General features: G+C 40.0%; 2 protein-coding genes across 3 annotated transcripts in view; one reads left to right on the top strand and one right to left on the bottom strand.

The window, feature by feature from the left end:
* Positions 1–6,377, top strand: part of sh3pxd2b (SH3 and PX domains 2B) — a 36,725-nt gene extending 30,348 nt beyond the window's left edge. For both annotated transcript variants that reach the window (XM_041051768.1, XM_041051767.1), the window contains 5 exons: positions 1,556–1,673; positions 1,955–2,169; positions 2,579–2,625; positions 2,734–2,859; positions 3,044–6,377. In XM_041051768.1, the coding sequence (XP_040907702.1) occupies positions 1,556–1,673; positions 1,955–2,169; positions 2,579–2,625; positions 2,734–2,859; positions 3,044–4,588 (2,051 nt within the window). In that variant the 3' untranslated portion in view covers positions 4,589–6,377. The remainder of the gene's footprint in view (positions 1–1,555; positions 1,674–1,954; positions 2,170–2,578; positions 2,626–2,733; positions 2,860–3,043) is intronic.
* Positions 6,378–7,480: 1,103 nt separating this feature from the next.
* stk10 (serine/threonine kinase 10) overlaps positions 7,481–25,303 on the bottom strand; it is a 38,357-nt gene continuing 20,534 nt past the window's right edge. The window contains exons 6-20 of the mRNA XM_041051313.1: positions 24,244–24,438; positions 23,550–23,631; positions 18,818–18,952; positions 16,090–16,440; positions 15,406–15,834; positions 12,774–12,898; positions 11,862–11,985; positions 11,320–11,499; positions 10,986–11,078; positions 10,694–10,823; positions 10,411–10,535; positions 10,040–10,228; positions 9,832–9,957; positions 9,554–9,667; positions 7,481–9,391 (exon numbers count right to left, since the gene is read on the bottom strand). Of these exons, the coding sequence (XP_040907247.1) occupies positions 9,251–9,391; positions 9,554–9,667; positions 9,832–9,957; positions 10,040–10,228; positions 10,411–10,535; positions 10,694–10,823; positions 10,986–11,078; positions 11,320–11,499; positions 11,862–11,985; positions 12,774–12,898; positions 15,406–15,834; positions 16,090–16,440; positions 18,818–18,952; positions 23,550–23,631; positions 24,244–24,438 (2,539 nt within the window). The 3' untranslated portion in view covers positions 7,481–9,250. The remainder of the gene's footprint in view (positions 9,392–9,553; positions 9,668–9,831; positions 9,958–10,039; positions 10,229–10,410; positions 10,536–10,693; positions 10,824–10,985; positions 11,079–11,319; positions 11,500–11,861; positions 11,986–12,773; positions 12,899–15,405; positions 15,835–16,089; positions 16,441–18,817; positions 18,953–23,549; positions 23,632–24,243; positions 24,439–25,303) is intronic.

The raw sequence follows: 25,303 nt of genomic DNA, 5'->3' as shown, positions 1-25,303 counted from the left end.
GTTTTGATGCGCTTCATATTCTACCATTGTGTGTTGCCCTTTAAGAACAGCACTCCAAACGTGTAAATACCTGAATGATAGGGAATACATAAATACAGTAGCAATAAAATGCCATTTGTGGCATAAATTTGGGTAAGCTACTTAAAAAAGCGTGATGTAGATGTTAAAAGAATGATACTGTGCAGCACATTACTTGCAAAGCAAAAACGGGTGCCAAACCAATATGCATAGGTCACCAGCCTGAGAGGTATGTGGTTTTAAAGTGGACACTGAGCTGGCTGCCCTGTCGTTGCTGGGGAGGTCCCTCCTCAGAGATCTAGAATTGGAGAATCATTCAAATCTAACATCCACATTCACTGGCATTGTCACAGATGTCTAGAAAAAGTACAATACAAAAACTGAAGGGGAATACGTTAGCAATTGAGCATGTATAAAACAAAGTATGGTCCAGTCAGTGCTGGTGAGCATCAGTTTCACAAGTCTCTCAGGAATGAGAAAGATTTAATTAAGTAGTCCCCAAGTTCATGCTCAAGGCCAATATCAACTATTGTTAACCATGAACTATGTGGTCTATTACCTACTATTAAAAGAAGAACAAGTTATAAATAAAGCTAAGTTCTATAACAGGGAAAGAAAGAGTCTAGCTAGCGTGGATCTTTAGGTACCAAGCCTTGTAGTAGAACTTTGGTTACTTCAAGGTCCACCAATATTGACAATGCTTTAATTTAGGATGAAAAGATCATCAGGATGACATATGTAATGTTCACTTCCTATTTTGCCCCACTTACTGTGCTGGGATCAGTGCCTCGGAGATTCTGGTCACTGCCAAGGCACGTGGGTCGTCGCAGAACTTTAGGGGATCTATTCAGCACAGGCTTTGGGCAAGGTGGAGCGCACGCCTTTCTTTTCCCCCCTATTCTAAATGTGTGTGTGCACACACGCATACACAACTGTGTGCATGGTAGTCCATGTTTATGCATGATATGTATGCCGCATGAGAGACCCAAGCATGTAAATTAAATCCTTGCATGCAAAGTGGTTTCTGTATTTGTGTGTTATAAATTTAAAAAATAGATGAGAACAATATGCATCATTTCAATTAACCAGCATTAATCAAAACTTGATGGATCAGTACAGTAGATCTACATCTCTATAATATAGAATAATAGAAGAAATAATGATAAAAATTGTAGAAATGATTGCATTGCTAGTACAGTAACATGTTTGTCCTGTTTGTGTTCAATATTTGTGGAGGTTGTATATGTGTGTTTTGTGTGTTGTGTCTATCTTACATCTTTTCACTCCACAAGATGCTGCTCAAGCCTTGCCTCATTTAATCTGTTACCTAATGTAAAGCCAATGTACTTCTGTAGCAACTACAGTATCTCATCCTAAATTACAAAGGAAGAGGGCTGTGTTGGACAAAGTATCTTGAACTGTGTGCTTTGTCTCCCAGGTGTTTTGGTGTTTACCCATTTGTGAACCCATATGCAGTAATCTTCATAACAGACATTACGTTCTTATATTTTATAATACTGTCTTTTTCTGACTCTAGAAGAGAAGTATTCAGTGATTTACCCATACTCGGCCAGGGACCAGGATGAGATCGACCTGGAGAGAGGCATGATTGTCGAGGTGATTCAGAAGAATTTGGAGGGCTGGTGGAAGATTAGGTAATTCAAATCAGTGACATTAACTTGCCAAGATATCCTGTTCAAGATTTTGGGGATTCTCTTCAAAAAAAAAAAAAAAAAAAAGTAAAAATCATAAATGGAAAAAACCTGCATGTACTTTAATTTCTCTAAAAACCTGAATTGACATCAGATCTTAGATAATGATGAAAAAAAAAACACTTAACTGACTAATCTCATTGTACAGACTGCCAGATAGTCTGCCCAATCAGTGTTTTCAGTGTTGTATATCTCCACTGAGTGTACATCTCTCCTTCGACCAGGTACCAGGGCCGTGAGGGCTGGGCCCCAGCCTCCTACTTGAAGAAGGCGGACATTCAGAGCCAGAAGCAGTCAGCAGGTGCTGCTGCTCACGCCAGTACAAATGATCTAGACGGGTTTTCAAAACAGAACCAGCAAAACAATGCAGCTAGAGAGAGCCGAGACAACAGCCAGAAAGAAAACCGGCTCTCAATTTTCTCAGACAACAACAAAAGTAGTAAGTGAATTTAACAAAGGGTGCAGCTCTTGATTCCATCTTTCACGCATATCTTTTCTGCTAATGCAAAACTTGATGTCAAATTTCTTATTTTATTCATATTTCAAAAGGTATCTGTCTTTAGTGTAAATATTAATAAATCTAGGGTATGTGAAAACACTCAAAAGAAAGTATACAAAATATATTGCACATTAAGTGAGCAACTATACAACAATTGACAAAGAAGCGATTTGCTCTAGTCTAGACTTAATGCCCAGCTATAGTTCTGTACCCAGTAAAGTCAATTTCAAATGGAAATGAAAACACACATGCAAAATGTGTGAGGATTTCAGATGGGCACAGGCCACTGCTGCTTTATGAATGTACACCTAAACAAAATTATTGATTACATGTCTCTTTTCCTCCACAGAAGTGGGATCCAGACACAGACCTCCTCCACGCAGAGATCTTACCATTGTAAGATCTGACACAGCGAGGATTCCATTGTATTACAAGATAGCATTTTTTCTCAACAAAAAGTTTGTCATCAACTTAACCTTTGCACGTCTCTCTCATATCACACAGCCACGTGGTGCAAACCTACCCAAGCCACCGATTCCTCCTCAAGTTGAGGAAGAGTTCTACACCATAGCAGACTTCCAGACCACTATCCCTGATGGTATTAGCTTCCAGGCTGGAGTTAAAGTTGAGGTGAGCCAGGCACTCCTTAAAATCATATTGACATGAAGTATGAAAAAGGATTTTATAGTGAAACATTTGGCTTGAATGAAGGATTGTAAATTTAGTTTATTCATTTATTTTTGTGATTGATCTTTTTTGTGAATTTTGTGAATAATAAAGTAAAATTAAATGATTATTTTTTTTAACCTACCAGGTTATTGAGAAGAATGCAAGTGGTTGGTGGTACATCCAGATAGATGACAAAGAGGGCTGGGCCCCCGCCACCTTTATTGACAAGTACAAGAAGACCAGTAATGCCCTGCGACCTAATTTCCTTGCTCCTCTGCCCAATGAGATGGAGAAGCTGAGGCTGGAAGATGGCGGTTCTTCAAATGTTTCAGGCACAGATGATAGCTGGTCCAAGCCTTTACCAGATGAGCCAACCACAGCTAGTGAGTCCTGTACCCGGCCTAAGCTGAAAGACTGGAAGTCAAGTGCTAGCAAGGGGGCCTCTGCCTTCTCTGGGCCTTTGCCTCCAGCCCCAGCTGCCCCTCCAGCCGAGGAGAAACCAGCTCTGCCACCTCGAAGGGAGTCCATTAATAAGAGCTTTGAATTGGAGGTAACAGAGAAACCGAGATCTGATCATTCCAAGCTTTTGCCCCCAAAACCTCCAGCTCCAGGGGTCATCGTGCCACTGGTTACACCCAAGGCAGCCCCCTTCAAACCAGACAAACCACCAGAGGCCAAGAAAGAAGATAAGAGCAAAGCTCTTCACCTTCGTAATGAGATGGGTCTTGAATGTGGTCACAAGGTCTCTGCCAAAGAGGTGAAGAAGTTTAATCTGAAACCTGTACCTAAACAACCACCAAAACCCAAATCTGAAGTGCAAGAGGAAAAAACAGAGTCAGCTGGTCCATCAGTATTTATGAAGGCCAAGCCAGTGATCCGACCTAAACCTGTTCCAGCTGCCAAGCCAGATCCCCCAGCAGAGAACAAACTAGACATCACCAACCTGAGAAGCAAGCTGAGGCCATCAAAACCTGCAGATCCCGGCTCTACGTCAGCTGAGGTGAACCATCAGAATGACAACTCAGCAGCAGGAAATAGTTCTCACTCCAGTTCACCCTCTAGCTCTTCCCCCATGCATATTCCTACTCTTAACAATGGTAAGTACTGTGACGAGCCAAAAGTCCCCCCAAAACACATTAATGGTCATAGCCAAGAGAGCTCATCACCCCCTGCAAAACCAGGAGTGCCTCCCAATAAGGAACCCCCTCAGAGACCTCCTGCCATGGCTCCAAGAAGACCTCCTCCTCCAAAGAAGACTGACTCATCCAGTCCAACTGAGGTCAAACCTCCATCTGCTCTAAAAGAAGCCCAGGACATTCCCAAGGTCGGACCACCCCCACTGAGTAGACCCCCTCCCCCTAAACCCAAAGGGTTTGTTCAGGCACCTCCAAACAAAGAGAAAGAAGAGACCAAGGCTAATAAAGTCCCAATTCCTCCAAAGCCCCAGCTGAAGAGCGAGAAGCCTGGCCCGCCCAAGGACAAGCTTCCACCTTTACTCAAGGAGCCCAGTAAGGATGAGCTGTATCTAGCTGTGGCAGACTTTGAGGGGGATGAGCAAACATCTGGCTTCAAGGTGGGTACAGTATTTGAGGTGCTGGAAAAAAACAGCAGTGGCTGGTGGTTCTGTAAAAATGTAGGAGAAGAAGTCGAGGGCTGGATCCCCTCGAATTACCTGAACAAGAAACCTTAGAGTGAATTTGCTCTGAGAATCATTGCCAAATGAATAAATAAAAAACTAAACTAAGTAATTAAATGAACAAATTATCACTATTTTGTAGTTAATTAGCTCTTTTTTTATTTTATTTTTTTTTTTATTTATAGGTACCTTTTTTTAAATTGACACGTTTTTGTTACGTTTAATTTTTATAAGGATGTTCTACCTAAACTGAACCAGCAATAACACATGCCTTTATGGATTTTGTGATGTTTACTTGCTTTTGTTTTTATATAAATATTACATGAAATATTACGTAAAGTTTGCTTTCGTTGCCATGTGCTAGTTGCAGCCTGTGCCAGTCCTGCCATTACAAAGGCTGGACGTTATAACAGCGATAAATGTATCTACACCAATGCCTTCTATGATACGGTGCCTCAATATTATATGCAAAGTGCTTCAGTGCTTAATAAACTGTATGCAACTGTAGACATAGTCCTTGTTGGAATCTTAAAAAACTTTGACTAAAATCTAAAATCTACATCACAGGAGAATGCACTCGATGTTAAAATCCAGGCAGTCTTTCTCCAGCAGTAGACAAAAAAAAAAATCCTAAATCTCTTAGACAAAGGCTGCACATGAGCTCATTAGGAGAGTTCAGTGACTACATCTGGGCTTTCAAGTGCTATTAGCAATTACTAAAAGAAATGTCTTTGCCAAGTAGAAGTGCTGTTTATTATACTAGAAATGTGCATATTAGTTTTTGTGCTATTGTAATGCTTTTCTTCTTTGACTGCATAAATTAATGTTGCAGTGACATGTAAAAGATGTGCACTTTTTCAGTCATATCGTATGAGGTAAGTTTAAGGTTTGCACATGCTCAAGGAAGGGGAAGAATGCCACAGTGCATTTTAATTTACTTGTCATTGTCTTAGCCATATTTTTTTACTCACTGTAACAAAATAGCCACCAATGTAAAGATGAGGCTAGAACAATGAAACTGAGAAAGTGTGGAGGCTCTGTCAAAAGTATTTTAACATAATCTTGTTCTTTCGTACCCAAAAATAAGAATTGTGAAGTGTGACTTGCTGAGCACATCTGCATATCTGTACCAGGTGTCTGACCAGGCATAAGAAATTGGAGCTCTGCAGTGATTTGTGCAATGATTTACAGTATTTTAAATGTACAGTCTAGCGTTTGGTGCTCAAATAACAGCAAAGTATGACCATTGTATAAAAATAATGTTTTACATTAATGCTTGACTGGTCTCAAGCATGGTCAGTATAACAAATTATTTTTTATTGTACAGTAATGAGAGTCATATCTGAACTGTTATCACTTTTCTTTGATGGTCCATCTGTTAGGTCTTTTAGTCTGTACTAATGAAGGGATTAGAAGAAGAAAGAGCCGAGAGGGAATCTGGTTGGATTTTTTAAAAAAGAAAAGAAAAAATGTTTTAGACTTACAAAATAAAAAGCTAAAGTGGAAAATAAAAATATATGCTCATGGTTCTGGACATAATAAGACAAGGCTACAAGCTGTAACACCAATTCTGTTCTGCTTCTAGTCGCTTTAATGTTAAACCACCTTCCACCTGTCATTCATGCAGAAATGACAGTATCTTACCATCTAAAAAAAATCTGATTTAAATATACCTAAAATTGTATGTACAAAGGGCAGGAAGGTACTGCATAGTGCAAAGAAAATGTGTGGGTAGATGGTGTCATCGTTTCAGTATTGTAATCTTGTTACTTTTTTGCTATGTATTTTTCATTACATTGAGTCTCCTTTTACTCAAGTCAATAAAAATTTGATTTTTTTTTCAGTTCAGCTGTCACACTGTGTCTGAATTGGTATTTCAAAAAAATCATGAGAAAATACATGCTCACACACATCCTGCCATTGGTTTCATGTTTTTGTGCTGAGCTAGTAAACATGCATGCTAACAAGTATTATTAGCATCTGATCTACAGATGTTTCAGGATGAAGAAAATTCAAACTGTTTACTAGACCAAGGACACAAACAAAGCATTTTGGATGAAAACACTGAAGGTAAACACAACTTATATTTATCTGTGAGAAAACCACAGGTCACCAGTGGCTCAGATGACTACCTGTAGAACTTGGAGTGTTTCAGCCTTATTTTGCTCAGTGTTTTGGTTTTATGGCCTGCAATTTTACGGTTTTAGTCTCACCATTCTCATCATCCTTGTTTTCCAGCTGCAGCAGAGAGCTGTTTTCCTTAGAACACAAAAATAGCAGCTAGCTGTAGAGCACTGTAGACTGCTGTAGACTGCAGGCAGTTTAAGAGCCATGTTATTTAAAGAAGTTGGTGGAGTCCAAAACAGAGCTAAAACTGTGAGAATATCACTTACGTTTGTCAGGTAGACAGAAACATGACTCTATGTTTGGTGTTTCCAGCATTTCCTCTCTCACTGCCTCGGTCCAGTTCTTGCAGGTGTTGAGGGAACCAGTCATTTCTGCTACACTGAAGCAGGAGAACAAGCATGTGATTAGATATGGCAATAAAAAGGTCAGCGCAAATACTGCATGAAACTTAAAGTACTGTCCACTTACCTTTTCTTCAAGGTCCCACTTTTCTGTCAATCAAGTCCTTTACTTTCACATGGACCATGCTGGAGCATTCTGTATTTCATTATATTGTGACTCATACGGTGCTGACTTTATTTTCAGTTTTTTCTTGGTAGAGAATTTTGCCCGTCTCTTTTGTCCAAATTTTGCGATATCCAAATCAAACTGCCTTTGACTGAAAACCCAGATGTTTCAACTCCTAATCTTTACCAAGAGCTGAAACAAAATCCTGTCTAGATGCCATCACATCATGTTGCAGTTTTCATAACACAACATGACGTGATTTGATGGTGTTAACTGCCACTACTATTAGAAAGAGCCTCTGCCACAATCCAGTAATTAGAAAATCTGCATTTATTAAGAGTTATTTACAACAGTGGTTCCTTCTGATACAGTTTCATTCACACTCACAACCCCTCCATACAAACAATGTAAACTGAGGCAGAGAGGAAGACTTAGATGAAGCCATTAAATGTGACAGAAAATAATTTTTTTTACAATTTTAAACCTCTGAGACAGTGTGTGTGTGAGAGGGAGGGAGATTAAGCTGTACCTGATTACTGACCTGATCAACATACATCTGCAGGCCAAACTGCTCTTTCTCTCACTTAACAAGGCAACAATTTCCTCAGCTGCAAACATTAGGTTTCAGTTGAAGATTAAACATCTAGAAGAATCTTAGAGCAGGCTGAATTGTTGCACTCCCTTAAAAAAACAATATGAAGAGTTATGTTCCAAAATCAGATCAGTATTTGAAAAATGATACCCCAAGATTTCTGCTTGAAAAGTACTAAAAATTATGAAGATGAAATCATTTTAAGCAAAGTTCTTTCTTTCCACATCTGTTTTTGGTGAAACTCTTCATATTATTCCCCCTCTCAGTGCAAAGGAAGGCAATTTAAGAAGAAGAAGAAAAAAACCTCTTTAAGGTTAGCAAAGACATACATGTAATATTGCACTTTGGTTAGCAGGCAGTGCATCTACTGCACATTATATAACAACTATACACTTAATACCTTTTTTTTAAATTTAGATTCAAATCCCCCTGTTTAACATCCTTCAAAGAACATAACAGTAATTTGCTTTGGCTTTTGTCAGTTCCCATCCAGTGTGACTGATTTTACAGTAAAAACAGAAAAATAACAAATGTCCTTACACAACACAATCTGAATAACTATTAGTCTTCCCTTATCTGTTAAAATCTCATTCCTAAATAATCATTTAAAAGAAATTATAAATTCTGATAACTTTGGATTTAGCCTTATCCCCCATTTTAAACAAGATACAAAATAATGAGCACATCCTTCATACCATGGGTGTTGGTTAAAAAAAATATATTTAAATTAGCACTTACAGTGATAAATCTGGTTAAGGTTTTTCTTTATCAGTAAAAATAAATACAGGCAGACTTTGGCAGATATATAACATGCATCTGACTTAGGGACAAAGAGGCGAATAAGCCAAGACATAGAAAAATGGAAAAAATAGTAAATCATTTATATTTGGGTGTCTTTTTGGTCATATTTGGAAGACGGCACTGATGATTTGGGGTAAACAAAAAGTGCTTAGTTTTCTGGCTCACCAGCTTTCACAGAAACAAACATTCGTCCTCATCATGCAAAAAGAAATACAGGCTGGGTGCTTAGGACAACTACTATTACCCAACCAAAACGTTTTTTCCTCAGTTTTTACTTATTAAGACTCATAACTAGTTTGGTAACTCCAGCTCACCCAAACTAACAGTCACTGTATCATATTAACCTCAAGTTTCACTGGTGAGCTAAAATAAGTGGACAAAAAAAACCCCCAAAACACAGGAAATCAAAACACTGTATGGAAGCAGATACTAGGTACTGAGGAAGCACGTAATGAATTTTTAGTCAATCTGATTCTACAACACTGTCAAAGGAAAATTAGTTAAAACATAAATATTCACTAAAACAATAAAGGAACCTATTGGAGGGATAGGTATGCTGCCATTACTGGCAAAGCAAATTAAAACTGAGGCAGCAGAGAATTGTAACACCTGTGGGTGAGAGTGTGAACGGTTATGCTTAGGTGCTAACAATGGCCAGGAGATGTTGTGTGATATCACATCAGCTGTTTTTATGTGGTAGAAGAGTCTTGGTAAGGCACAAACTTGGAGAGTTTATGGGGAGAACTGGGGTTTGGGCAATCAGTAATCTCACTCATCTTGAAGAAAGCCTCCTGCTCCCTTTTCTTCATGTTTAGGTCCTCTTCAAGAGCCTAGGAAGGTTGGAAACCAATATACGTACAAACATTACTTTATTTATACTTGTCTAATGACATGCAGGAGGAACATTGCTAAAGCTAAACGGAGCGATTTTAATTTGGACTGACATTGTTGACTAATTAGGCTAATAATAACATTGTGAAAAAGAAATATACCATCTTTCTGGGTTTCAACTGATCCCTCCAGTCCTTCATCAGCTGGTTGTGTTGCTCATCCAAATGCTTGAGCCTCTGGGTCTCATTCTCAATCAACAGGTGACATTTTTCATTCTGGGGCACAAAACACACCGTTGTTAACAACTGCAAGTCATTTATCGTGCTCATTTAGTGTGCTGTCCTATAGAGTGGACAAAATAACTATTTGGCGTTGTGACAAAACCAAAGCAGAATAAACATGCAGATTAGTACAGTGTTATGTTTAAGAGGCGAGTCACCTGTAGCTGTTGCAGCTCTCTGATATTGCTTTCACACTGACCAATCATCTCTCTCATCTGGTTCTCGTGTTTCTGCTGCTGATGCAGCCTCTCTGCCTTCTGTCGCTTCTCCTCCTGCTGAGAAAACTAGAGAGAGAGACAAAAGCAGTGAGTCACTGAATCATTTGTTTATGCCTAAACATGGAGTGAGACAACACTTTCCCTCTACCTGTTTGATCTTCTCTCTGTCCTCTGAGGCGCTACCCATTGAGTTGATGCGCAGACTCTTCTTGAACATGGCCATGCGGGTCTTCGCTTCGCTACGCTGGATCTTAGGAAGCCTGTTCTTTTCCTGTTGCTGCCGAGCTTTCAGAATCTCAATCATTCGCTGATTGTAGCACTGCATCTGCTGCTGCTCCTGTATTGACATAGAAAATCGATATATAAGCGGACTATATGGTGGATAGCAGAGTATAAAATTGAGTTGGACCAGGAAAATCCAATGAGTATGAATTCCTAGGATTTGAGATTTGATTTTTACATCTGATTACATGATTTATTCACAACCAAAAATTAAATGTGCGCGATCCACTGGTTTACCTTTTCGTGCTTTTTGAGAAGCTGATGCCTCTGGAGGAAGTACTGATCTTTCAGCTGCTGCTTGAAAAGCTGGTGTTTCTCATAAAGATTTTTCTCCTCCATCTCCCATATTGTAGATTCACGTTCTAATCAAAGTCATTGGAACATAATATGTCAACACTCTACAAATGTAACATCTTACCACATCAGGGACTGACAAAGAACAACAAGACTTGGGGGTTGTAATTGTGATCAGGTATTGTGTGCTGGTCTCACTTGCCCCAGAACCTAACAGATACTGTACCTCTTATTAGGTTTTGCTTCTTGTTAAGGCATTCCCTCTCCATTTCTGCAATCTCTCTCTTATTGTTGGAGATAATTTGCTGTAGCGTGGTGTCCAGGTAGTTCTTCTGATCCGCAATGAATTTTTCCTCCTGAAACACAGAAAAGAAAAAAAAACATGGAGGGAGGGAGACATGGATTAAAGGGAGCTAAACTATTCAACAGGAGAAAAAAGTATTACGGCAATGGTCAAGGTGCCTTAACAAAAAGCAGAATGGAAAATGTGAAATAAGTTCTAAGACCAAACAGCCTACCCCCTTAATCTTCATTTCTTGGAAGGAACTCATCTTCTGCTTCAAGGTGTCTTTACGTTGATTTCTGGGCAGCTTATCGACAGATTGTTTTACCTAAAGAAGGCACATTTCAGGCATACGTACTAAATGTGACACAGGACTTAAAACTTAAACACACAGGTAAGCCAGCAAAGTATGTGAGGATGTACAGAAAAAGAAAACAGTGTGCAATTCATGTCTCATTAGGTTGAGGAGTAAAAGCTTTCTTTGAACTGTTTTCATGCCTTTGTCCAGATCCTGTTATGATTTAACTGAACTTAAGAAATGAAAGCAACACACATTATCTGAAAAGTACCTCCTTTTTCTTGTGTTTTATCTGATCCTGAAACTTGTGCCAGTCTCGTTCCTGCTCTGCTTTGATGCGTTTGGTCTCTTCTTTGAGTTTAACATTGTGGTCTGTCTCCATCTTCTCAATAGTCTGCTTCTGATGCTTCTCCAGGTTCTCGAGCTCCACATCGTAGTGCTTCTTCTTGGCCTGGGATGCACCAATAGGAAACAAGTACACTCTAAGCAAAGGATGTATGATATAAAACACTGCAGTGTTTTATTTTCAACAAAGTGTTGACCATTGTCATTAGAATAGAGAAAGGGAAAGTCAAAAAAGCACAAGTCCACCCTGCTCCTGCCAACCATCCTTTGAATAAAAAAAAAAAAAAAAAGTATATAATAAAGTAACAGCATCGCAAACTCAAGAACTACCATTGAGTTGAAGCAAAAAACAGTCACAACTGATAAACAAATAATGTTTATAATGGTAGCATTTATTGTAGGGCTGCAATATGGGATCACATATAGGTGTACCTAAGTGCCAGATTTGTGTGTGTGGCTGGAACTCACATTCATGTCCTGGTCAAAACGCTTCTGCATCTGATCTCTCTGTGTTTCCAGTTTAGCGTTTAGAACAGCCTGGGCACGATGCTCTTCCTTCTGCAGTAAACGGAGGTCCCGCAGCTCCTGACGTCTAAACACATAAATACAGAGAAGTGAAAAAAAAAGGGGGGGGGTACAATATTACAGATAAATGTAACCATTTGATGTGTTGTACCAGAGGTAGCTTAAAGCTTACCTTCAAAATCAAATGAATTCAAAACATACAATATGCATTTCTCCTGTTCGAACACTGAGCTTATGAGAAATAATTCTGTTCTTTTTACTGCAGTCCTAGATGCAATGTCATATTTCTACCACTAGATGGAAGGAGTAATGCACCAGGAACTATGTAGAGTTTAAAAGGCACTGCATGTTCTCTTACCTGTATAAATTGCTAACCTTAAAACCATAAAAAGCATAGAAAGTAAATTATGTATTAACAACATCTGGATTCCTTTCACAGTTAACCTAATCTTCACCCTTTTCTAAAAGTAACTTCAGAGACATTTTTCTTTTTTCTTTCAAACCATTACCTAAATAAGACTTTTTCCATAACAGTTTGGACATTTGTGTACTCGAATCCCAAAGGGCTCAACCCCAAAAGAGCAGGATGCCGAAAAATAGCACATGTAGTAAAACATCCAACAGGTCACTCATCACTGTACTGTTCAGTCTGAGCTAGGGAATGAACAGACCTCTGAGTTCACAGCCCCCATTTACTGATAATGAAAACAATTCCAGGAAAAGGAAGAAGGACCAAGAGGTGAAGACATGGACCTCATATATGTCCTTCTCTGCTTATCAAGATATTGATAATGAATTAGATACATTTAAGGTTTGCATACTGAGTGTGCGTTCTATAGAGAAACATCCGCATACCTCAAGAATCTCATCTCCTCATCTTTCTTCTCATCATCTCTGATGATCTTCGAGGTTGTCACACTCACCTCCACACCATCAATGACAAACTTCCTGGTTCGCTTCAGAGTCTTACTTGAAAAGTCCTGTGAAGCGGATACAGAGAGGAACAAGGTCAGATTTGAGACAGATCTTTGATTGCACTTGTTCAAGTGCATTACTAAATGTGTTTGACAGTAAACTTTGAGATTCCACTGAAACTTTATTGGGAGGTTATTCTAGTAGTTTAGTCTTTAGTAGTTTAGAGACATGTTGGGGGACAAAGTGTACATTTGTGTTAAGTAATTAAGTGACTTAATGTTACTTAAGTTACACTGTCAAACTCACAATGGACAGTTTCAAAAAAAGGTTTAAACTCTGCAGCAGAACACAAGGTATTGTCTTTTTTGTTGTACTCCCAAAGACCTTTAATCTGGAGAAAACAGAGGCAGCTGTGAATGTATGTGTGTTGACAAAGGCATTAATATTCCTGCCCATCAGGTTCTACTGTAACAAGCAGCAAGATGCTCCATCTGTCACTGCAGTGGGGAGCGCCATGCAGGAAGTAACTCAGTTTAATAACAGCAATGTTATTCATTGAATATGGCACAATGTGACCTGGGTTTTAAAGCTTCTTTAACTCTTTGTACCTCCACTGAAATACTGAGATTCAAGGTTTTAACCAAACAAGAGCAGTATTTTTCTTGGGCCTACCAAGAAAAGGCCTGTGTTTTACTTTGCTCCCAGATCAAAGTTGAACAAATTTAGGAGGCATGAATAAGACAGCACAGGCCAATAAAACACGGCACAGCTATGGATGTCACACTAAATAATACATTAAATGTTTACTATGAGTCACAGCATGATCACACCTTATAACTGAACCAACCAAATTGTTATGGCTGACTAAGCATGCGTTGTTAAATGGTAACATTTCCAGCGTCTCCTATCTCAATCAGCCTCCACTGCCAATATTTACTAGACTGATATGGCAGGGTTTACTCTGCAAACACTGGGCAGCTCAAACCCCGGATGTCGTCATTCCCTGGTTTATAAATAGTTTATATATGAAGAGAAGATGAAAGTGAGAGAGAGTGAAACAACACTAGAATAAAGGGAGAGCAAAAAAAGGAATTATGGAGGTAAAAGAACAAGGCTGCAAGGAAAGAAAGAACCAAGGAAGCTCTTCTCTATGCAGAGCAGGAATGAATCTGGTTTGTGTGAACTGAAGTCCACTCTGTCCAAGTTACCACATGGAGCCACTACAGCTGAGCAAATGAACTCCATATGAGTCCATGTCAGGTTACTGCTACAGGTGACGGCTACTGGACTTTACACTGTTCTGAATTGTTGACTCCATTTTTACATAACTACAAAAACAATAAATATACATGCTTGTTGTCTGAGCATGTTAAAAAGTGCACACTGGCACTATAATCACAGGACTTTCTGGTCATTCTGTAGCTTAACTGCGTTGTTTGTGTTTCAGGCCCTGCTGTTCATGACTCTGAGGACTTCCCATCACTCTTCATTCACAAAATGGCACACACAGTTCTCCTATACACACACACACACGAATTCACAAGCAAATGCACACACTGATGCTCTCAATCGTACACACTTCTGCAGAAACACACACTCACACTAATGCAATACAAAACAGACATGACTTAATTTGCCTGCCTGTCCTCCAATCCTAAAACAAAGATAGCCCATTCACTCTCACTGCAGGCTGCTGGCAGAGTCGCCTGCTGAATAATCTGTTCTGGAAGAACTTAACATCCCGCAAACAGACACGAAACCACGCACAGTCAATAGGATTTCAATCATGCTCAGTCCATAAGCCTCCAGAAGCAACTGAGTGACAATGAGCTGCACAGAAACTTCCATTCACAGTGATGAATACTGAACTGTGCCCACACAAAGGGCACTGTTGGTCCTGATGAATGGAAAATGTTGCATATTTTGCTTCAGAAAGGCTTGGTGTCTAAGGATAAAATGACCTCTGTTTTCAGCTTCCTTACATCCCCTCCTCACTAGGACTAAGGCACAAATTTGGTGATTGTTAAATTTATATAAATTGCCATATATGGGAAGAAAATTCTCCCTTTTAGCTTTCTAATAAACCTGAAGTTTTTTGTCTATAATTCACTAAATAAATTCATATTTTCCATAAATCGTAACCAAATAACCATTAACTAATATCATTCTCCGTATCCTCCCTAAATTTAATGTGTGGTGCGAGCCTAATCGAAGACAGGCTAGCCTCTGTTTCACATAGTTAACACCCACACCCCAAAACACAACACAATGCAGTTTCAGTTCCTCTGTGGGTGCCAAGAAATAGTTTTTCCAAGGAGGGGTTTTCCTACAGAGTCAGGGAGCCGAACTCTGTACCTCTCTTGCACTTCAATACTGGTCTTTTTCTCCGTAAAAACATGACCTGCTGAAACACGTGTGTGAATGAGGGATATGTTTGACTTCATTCATTTTCCCTGGAAATCGACAAACTATTATGTAAACAGCCATTTTCATCCGTCTAATTGGTATTTAAATAGACTGAAATGATACTCATACAGGACAAATGCAGGATGTTTGCTTCATGTTGACTCACCCTTGCAGACATTGAGATGCTCTCCTTGTGGATTGACATGTCCATGCTCTCAGATGCCATGCTGCCTGACAAAGAGTACCGTGTGTTGATAGGCCCTCCATTGAGAAAAGGTGTGACAGTCTCAGCATTTCCTCCTATCGATATCCGTTCTGGGGTATCCTTGGTTAGGCTGCCATTTGGCCCAGATCGGAGTATAGGGACTGGTGTAGGGGCAGAGGAGGGTGTGGGAGTCGGTGTAGGAGTGATAGTGGGACTTGGGCTTGGAGTTGGTAAGCCTCTCTCAGACACAACGCTGCTCTGCTCCTCGGTCATCTGGACCTTGGGCATCTCTGGGTCTGTGGAGTCTATGATGATGTCCACATGCTCCTCAGAGGCCTCGGCTTGGGGGAGAGATGGCGGCTGCTCCGTCTCTGGGGTCTCCACAGAAACCTTAGAAAATTAATTTTAGCACTATTACTATAATATATAATAATATGTAATCTATGAATACTTAACAGTTAAAACTTTAGGAACCAGAAGATACATCAGCAGGTATAGTATATTTTAAATTCTCAAAGCCTGAATAACTGAATTGGATTCACCTGATCAGCCCAGTTTATTAAAATACAAACTGGTCGGTGAGTACAGATATTTAATAAAGACTTACAATGCAATAGACAAAAAATGTAAAACTTTAAAGGGCACCTTTTCCTCCTCTGATGTGGGAGTACTCTTTCCATCCTCAATGCCTGAGTCTGAGCTGGAAGTCTTGGTTGAGGCCTCGCTCTCTGATTTTTCTGACTCCAGAGTGACTTCTTCAGCCAGTTTGTCACCCAACTCCTCTGGTTGTTTTGGTGGGAGATTATGCCGCGGCAGGGGAACAGGGACAACCATGACAGGGCCTGGCTGCTCTTCTGTTGGAGTCTCTGGCTCGTCCACCTTCCTGGGTAAAGGTATTGGTGTGGTTGGGGAGGGCGTGGTGGGGCTGGGGTTGTCCAGAGACTGGTCCCCTTCGAAACTGGCCTGACTGGTCTGGCATGGCTCCTTGCCTGGAGACTAAAGAAGCAAGGAGGAGTGAGAAGAGGGTGTTGTTATGCACTGAAGTGACAAAACATTTGATCTTTTTAGGCTTTAAGTCAGGGGTTTTCTCCCAAACGTTAATGTTTTCAACCTTTGATTTTAGCCCAGATGTTAATGGATAAAGTCCTTTGTGCCTCCCACCTTCAGTGAAGTAACTTTGACCTTTGCTTCAGTAGGAATGCAGCCATTCCTGCCTTATACTCCTGTGCCTCTACTTCTCACTGTGGCTGAGATAGCCATCTAATCTGTAATAAGTACACTAGTAATAACTGAGGTGAAAGACTTCTGCAGGGTTCACCAAGTTAAAGACATTTTTAAAACCACATTGAACCACATGAAATTTACAACCCATTTCACAGTCACACCAGCCAAAGTATTAAAGGCATCAATGAACACAAGTTGGGATGATAAGACTGAGAATAATTCACCAAGTGCTTGGATGCCTGACAGGACAGACGAACAACATATCACATAAGTCACAAATACTGTTTCCAAAAATGCAACTGCAAAATTGTAAATAAAACTGCCAAGAGGAATCTTTGTCTGTCAGCTGATTCACGTTCTAGAAACAGCCTAAAAATGACTAGGAATAAATAAATTAATCACACTAACTAAATAATTGACTAAAATACCCTAAAAATCAGTAACTAGAGGAGAAAGTAAGGCGTTTCTGCAGAAGTTATATAAATTAATGGAAACAGGCCATTTTCACAATTTTAAATCTAACTGCAGCAGGTTCTAGACATGTGTTAAACATGGGAATTCTGTAGGCTGCAATTACAGATACCACTGAAGACGATATTTAAGGATTATGTGCATAGCTATCTGTCACACTGAGTAGTTCTGCATTTTGAAATGCCACTACCACTAAAGGTAAACATTACCATCAGATATCTTTATGATCAGGCGCAGCTTTTCTAATATCGCAGCAGACATCTCAAACATGTCCGGCTCTGTATGATATACAGGAAGAGATAGACTGCCGGGTAACTGCTTGGCTGGCTTTCAGGGCCCTGTAACTGTATGTGTCAATATGTTGCTGAGTGCCTATTTTCACATTTGCATTACTTTTGATACATTGCATTTTAATATTTCCCTGTACATAAAATGACCAGACTAAAACAGCACAGTATTAATTAACTTCATAACATTAACATTAAATTTAACACCCTGATTGAGTTTTAAGTCCTGTTTTCAGTAAGCAGATCTGGATAAAGCAGAACTGGACACAAAAAGATAAATACCCTGACCTACAGAAATGCAGACTTAATCCAAACACTGACAATGTTTGATTACCAAGACATCTGGAAAAGTAGGTGGAAAAACACCACAGCACTGATCACTTAGCCAAGTTTCAAACTGCACTTCACTACACTGGAGCCAAGTTATTCATCTCAATAAATTCAGAGGCCATCACGCTAACTGACATTAGGGGAAGAAGAGGTAAGTGTACAAACATTCATCTTCAAGGAGAGAAAAACATCCCATCTAAACATATGATCAACACATTCATCTTGTCACAGCTTCCTGTTAACAAGAGTATTTCTAAGATCCTCTATACTTGGGGGGCCGCTGGTGTACAGGAAGCTGTCTGTCTTTTATTTAAGGGTCAAAGTATAGCCGCAGAACAATGTATGACCTTAAATAATTTACTCCATCAGGGGTCGTGAGGTGACAGTGCTTCTATACAGGAGCAATGCCAAAAGCAGAACTTATATTTAACCATGTGTGGGTGTGGGTGAATGCCCGTGTTCCGGTTTCTGTTCCTTTGTTTGTGCTAAGGGCAGGCGGTAAACTGCACTCTCGTACTATGTTCACTTTCTAATCTTGTGCCCTCTGAGGATTTATGAATGGCTTGTGCAGAACATACCCTCAGTGCTTTGGCAGGAAGACCATGTTTACCAAAAAAAAACCCAAAAAAACAACAAAAAAAGCTGTTCAAAGGGGTCAGCAAGTAAAGAACTTCAAACGTGAGGGAAGTGGACAGTTAAGGCAGAATGTGTGTGTGCTCTTTGAGGCACGGGTGCATGTTCAGGTAAGTACATGCCTTGGTGTCATTATGTGCACGAGTTTCCACTTAATTATATTGTCTGGTGACACTGAAACAAAGGCCTTTCTTTTTTTAAACTCCGACTCGCTTGTGTCAGCTTTGGACCACACATCTTCACTTATGTCAGTAAGGAAATGTAACTGTTATGTAAAATGTAGCTTAGTAATTTTTTTTTTTTAGACCCTACAGCTTAAAGCCACCAGACCTTTCAGAAAAGCTATTGAAGAACATGGACTGCCTAGTCTCCTTTTAGAAACAAACAATGACAGAGAAAAAAATGAAGGGATAGAAAAGGTTTGGTACCACAGTGAGCTCCATTGCGTCGTCCTCCTCTCCTTCCTCTCTATTGTCCTCTATTTCCTCCATGACCTCAGCTTTGGCCTCGGCCACCAGCTCCAGCAGTGGACGGTTAGACGTCACCGATCTCACAAAAGGGTGCTGTGGACACGAGATGGGTGTTGAGGTTAATTATCAGTCAGATGAAAGGCAGAGTGACTGGTATTTAAAACATAACTTTCTGACAAAAAAGACCTTTTCTTCCTTGTTGTTCATTTTAAGCATCATATCTTGAGCATAAACGAGCCTTTAAACACCTCCCTGAACATCAGCGCAGCATTTGGTTGGTGAAGGCGAGTTAGAGACTTCTGATGTGACTACTGGATAAACACCCATACCACCATTAAACAACATTTGCTGAACACATTATCCATGGATCTGAGTATCATTAGACCATGAAATTACTGCTTGAAGGATGCTGCAGGTGCTGGATTAAAAGTGACGAGGAAGCAGTTATATCCACATGTTGGCACCTCTTTGATTTCTGTCCTTTTAATCGGCCATTATTTTAGCTGTGAAGGTCTAGAGTGAAACAAGATGTGAAAGCCTTCAGTTAAGAGTGAGATGAAGTCAGGGAGCACAATGAAATAAACTTCTGGTGAAAAATAATATAATTGTAGTCTGCAAGAAACAAAAAGCACCGGAGGCAAGGCTACAGGAGACTTTCACCGCAAGGGGAAACTGCACTGTCTGCCACCTGCCAGTTCCCAAACAGCTACAACAATCCAACTCTCCCCATTAGTGGCACACCAGCGCAACAATGTTGAATCTAACATCACACCTTTAAAATAGAAATCCCTTTTTGGTCCTACAAAGTCCAAAGCGAAAATGTGTACTTTGCCAGGGTGCAAACAAGGCAATAATAAGTTGAGTGCAAGGAGTATAAAACACTAAATTAAAAGTTGAGTGCAGCAGGGATAAAAGACCATTCATCTATTATTCAGATGTTCAGCACTACTGTGTAATTTAATTGGAACAGCTGACAGAGGGAAAAAGGCTACAAGTGGTGCTGGACCATGAAGTGTGTGCATGAGCACACACCGACTTACACTTAAGTAATACACTTGAGATCATTTCCATAGATTCAGTTATATGTGTACTGGGTCTTGTCCTCGAGGACTGCAGCTTTTAACTCCTCCAGTGACAAACAACAGTCAGCTACTGTCCAATGAGTCAGGAAGGTGGTAATTGCCACTAAGTGCCGTCTAACTACTTCATCACAACTCAGTGGAAATAAGAATACATGGATCAGAGTATGAAAAATATCTATTTTTGAATATTTTTCCCAGTTGAAATTAAAGATACAAATGCATACTGTCTACAGTGGGACATCTTGTTTTTGTCAATGCTGCCCCATCTTACGGTGAGGGGGTGAGCGCTGATCAATGGAAGCAATCTCAAGTTTCATTTATAATTTACAATTCCTCCATTCAACCATCAAACAGATAAGAATAAAATACAATTCCTATTAACTGTTTCAAGTTCAAGGAAAAAGATATCCTGAAGAATATGGCACAATTAGAACATGAGCTCACAAAAAAGGAGGAAATGAATTGGCATTTAAAGAACAAGCTCAGCAACTGATGTAGAGGACAGCCACACTGGTAAATTCAAGAAATGCTAAGCATTCAGCTGAAATGATTCAGATGCTAACAACCACACCACCACTTCCTGAGCGTACAGCGAAAGGCTCAGAGATCAGCCATCAGACCGATAAAGCCATGCACACCTGAGTGAGATGAGGAAATGCTGGGACTTCAACATTTGCGGTTACATGCAATGCTCCAATTATACTTAAATACTGCTTCTGAATTCGTGACAGCTGAGCTGGTATTGTTTTGTTGTTATGTAAATTCTTTTAGTAAAGTTTTAGACATATTTTTAGGTTTTAGACATATATTTTTCTTTAGGTTTAAATTAAACTTAAACATTTAAACCTAAATATGATCCTTGATAATTTTTTACTCAGCTACCACTAGTGATCTAAGCCGTTACTGCAAATTAATCACTGGATTTATATTAATATTATCTGTGAATCTTTTCTCCTTTATCCTCAGGCTCCATTAGAGTATCTACAATAGTGAGAATCTGAGATTTCAGCTTCAAACTGTTTATTGTAACAACTGAACTCCTCAGACCTCCCATGCTCAAGCTAACCCCAGTTTCCCTGAGGCAAATCAAAGGGAGCAAAAAGGCAAATAGTGCCCTGTTAAATCTAGGCATGTGTTTTTTTGTTTCTTACTGCCATTATAGATTAAGATGTGGCTCAGTGGAGCTTATTTCCTCTCTTTTGGGTTTCACGTTGCTTTGGACCCAGAAAGCCTGGTGATTTTGGGTCTTACACACATGGCTGGGTGTAAAAAGGTTAAATGTGAACAATGTGGCCCAGTGGGGGACTAGAGCAGGACACTGCATGAGGGCACAATTACCTGTGCAGCAACTGTAACAGACTGTGTGTATTTGTACTTCTATCTCTGCAAGGACTAATTTGAATTTTAGCCACCGAGCAAGGGCATTAAGGTCAGTCCTCATTTCTTCAAAGGGTGGTTTGGAGGTTAAGACTTGTTTTTAAGATTAAGGTTATAATTAAGTTTAGGTTAAGTTTGGAGCAAGAGTTGGGATTACACAAGTAGTAATTTTGGTCTGCATAAATTAAACTGTCTTGACTTTTATTTGCCCAAATTTTGAAATATCAGTCTGCCTCACTTGTGGTGCTCATTATATTCTGTGTAATCCACAGACCTCACAGGAACTACTGAAAAACGGTCCTTATGAAAACTGTTGATACCTTGGTCTGTGGTTTATCCAGTGAAACAAGGAAATATCACTGGATTACTTAGATACTGAAGAAAACGTAAAAACATGGTGATTCTCAGGCGCGTTCTGGCTAATTAAGGATCTAGGGTTATAGATGTCTTTCTTTCTATGATTTCTAAGCAGTATTATGGAGCCCCCCCTCCCCCAAACACACAAAAAAATGGACTTTAACTGGGCATTAAAAATATTAGATAAAGGCTGGGCTTAGACATATAGTTGAGATGGTTAGTGTTACGGTTCAGGGCTAAGGAATGCATGATGTCAGTTAGGGTTCTCACAAGTATAAAAGTACAAATGACGATGTTGTGAAACCACTACAAAGCCCTGGCTCAGCGATAAACTAAGCCAAATACTCCCATGGTAAAACTACCCAACATACAAACACGCCGTGATCAGAAACAGAAACGCAAGCAATATTGTGCATGCATGGAAGCTAGGCAAAAAAAAAAAATACTGGGCAACTATGTGGGAGGAGTAGCTATATTCAGTATAATGACTACAAGTCATCCAGATGGTTTCCCGCCAGCCACACAACCACAGTGACAGATACTGTGTCATGTTGTTTTGTATACATTCCTTACAAGAACACATGTAGAACAAACAGAGGGGCAAGAGGGAGAGAGAGAGGAAGGTTCAAAGATGGTAAGAACTAATACCAAAACTTTTTTTCCTATGAAATGCTTGATGACAAAGACTTCATGAAGTTTTTTTCCCTTTCATTTCCTCTTGTTATACACACATACATACAGTGACACACAGCTCACAGTTTAAAACCCACATCCCTGAAACTCTATCTATGATTCATTATTATCTTTCTGTTCATTTACATCTGTTTCTGTGATCCATACATTCCAGTGAATACTTGCATTACAAAGTCTGGTCTAAAACTTGTCATGTACACTAATGGCAACTTTCAGTAAAATGACGTCATTCAACATCCACTGCACAGCAGAAGAATTTAATGCCATCATTGCACAGCTATCTACTGTAAATACTATCAGACAGCCGTTGGGAGCAGCAGGCATGATAAACATCTAAAACTTCCAGCACGGCACCAAAAACCGGACCGCACCCGTCTCCCCCCCCCAACCCCACACCCCACTGGAGAACACATGCAGAATTCCCAGTGGGCCCGGGTCTAGAATTTTCATCTCTGCCTCTCCTCTAATTGGCCAGAGGTGGCGAGCTCGTGGTAAATCCAGGCATACTATTGGCTGAGAACAGGAATGTAAATAGCTGACATTCCCTCAGCTGTGGGATACAGACAGGAAACTGTGGCTCTGAATTTTAATAGACACTGCTCTTGTGTTTTAATCCACACCCTGCTCACTTTTTCTCTCATTCTTCTTGCCCGAGATTCTGAGTTTGAGAAACAGTTGTCAGAGCTCATCCTCAGACAGAAGTTTTTTTTGTACTGCCAGAAGAACTGTCATCAGCCTCTCCCCGGTGCTCTTGCGGGGAAACAAAACATGAAAATGTTTTGAAATTTCTCAGATGGGGCTTCAAATGTGAACAACCGCTTCTAAAAGCCTAAAAAGTTTTTATTCACTTCTCTTAACTGCACCTTTCTTTTTCAGCTTTGACTTTCTTTCACTTAACTTTTTTCCTTTTTATACCATCCTACTCCTATGTCTGCTCCATTTCTTGCCCACTCTACATCCTCTATTCCTCTCCCAGTCACATGCCAGTGCCCTCGACGGGGCACCGCTCACTTCCCTGGCATAGATCACTCCATTCTGTTCTTAAAATAGAAGAATAAACGGCTCCATATATGTCTGTCGGTGCAAGATAAGGACAAAGCGAGGACAATGTTTCTTCATATATCTAAGTGCAGTACTGTATAACATTAGCCAGGCTATAATTGCACTGCGTCAGAGCCTACCTCCATGAGTTGTGCTGCAGTTGGACGAGTCTCTGGGTTTTTATCCAAAGCTTTTTTCAGGAAATCCTTAAACTCCCGCGACCTTGAATAAGGCAAGAAACAGTATTAATCAAAAAAAAAAAAAAAAACCAGCAATGAGGAGAGAGGGTGGGAAGGGACGAAGGAACGGTTACAACATAACAAAACATTTCCAGAAATGTGACGTTGGTGGATGTGGATCATCCTTGTGCACAGCTGTGTTTTGTAAAACAAAGCTTTCAGCAGTGATGATGAGTCAGCTCCCCATCCCAAGTCCCCCTTTCAGCACCTGAAGGCTTCACTTGTGCAGTATTAAATTTGCAGCTATGGAACATTCGGACTCATAAAACTGATATGGAAAAAGTTATAGTTTGGCACTCGCTTTTACGTCCTGCCTCCCTGCTGAGCTGTAGTTTTGGAAAGGGCAAAATGGACGGCCAGCACAGTGGGGGAGGACAGCGTGATGTATTGAGTGTCTATAGTAGATTACAGGACACTGAGTGTGCAAAAATTTGGTGATCCCATCAAAGTAAATGACCTTGTGAAATCTAGACATCACAATGAATCATGGGATATGAAAAAGTTGTACATACACTTTTTTTTTCTTTTCACATATTATATGATGCATTTATTGCACAACAGATGAAATTTAGATTTATTTTTAATGCACCCTCACCATTTGTGTGGCTGCTCCAGGGTGGGAGGCTCCGACTTGGCAATCTTCAACAGCACCCTCATGGGGTTGAGCTCATGGTGTGGGGGTTCGATCTGGGCGAGCTCGATCAGAGTGATCCCCAGAGACCAGATATCAGCCTTGTAGTCATAGGGAGCATCCTTCATTGTCTCACACATTACCACCTCTGGGGCCATCCTGTGTAAAAGACATAAAAGATATAACAAATACAGGGGCTATAACATAGTGTGGGACTCTGACTCTCAGTTAAGAGCAACCTGAATGTCGACAGTGGGTAAATGCTTAAATGGACAGTCTAGATTAAAGCCGATGAACAAGTCTTTAAAATCCTTCAGCTTTCTGTCTATGTCAAATGACTGGAACCTAAAATTAATTATGACATCATGTTGTAAAAATCTGGTCTTGCTAAATCAAATCAGTCCTAAAATGATTCAGTAGTTTCTGATATCATAAAGACACATTTAAAGCAGCAGCCTGCGACTAACTGATGATGACTGTACTGGGATAAGGACCGTTTCTGCTTTTTCATTATTTACTATTTTGCATGTGTCAACATTGAGCACACTTCTCCAGCCAGAGTGTGTTTGCGAACAATTTGCAAAGCGGCTCTCGCGACTCTAATCTCATCTCTTAGATTTACTCAAGAGCAAAGAAACTAATGTTTGCTCCCCGTTTCTTGTTGACTTTGCTTATCATTGCATTCAAGGGAAAGGTATACACCAAAACTACCTGCAATACTCTTTTCAACTCTAATTAGTATTGTGCAACAGGAAGGCACAACCATGTTTTCATTGAGCTGGCAGGGTATTCCTGATGGATGCTAACGTGTACTGGTCAATGGTTAACTGGCTCTGACTATATTCATATAGGAGTGAACACTATGGAACAAGGTTCACTGTGTGGAAACTTCAAAGGGAACCTTTCCAATTTGTTCAGGTATAGAGAGACGAGTGCACTGTTGTGACTACAATGAAGGATAAAAGCACAGAGTTGAGTATTGGGTTGAGGGTGTGTGTACATAACATTATGCTTTCTCAAGTAT

The sequence above is a fragment of the Toxotes jaculatrix genome, chromosome 12 (genome assembly GCF_017976425.1).
Source record: "Toxotes jaculatrix isolate fToxJac2 chromosome 12, fToxJac2.pri, whole genome shotgun sequence".
NCBI lineage: Eukaryota > Metazoa > Chordata > Actinopteri > Toxotidae > Toxotes > Toxotes jaculatrix.
This window is presented reverse-complemented; position numbering and strand designations above follow the sequence as displayed.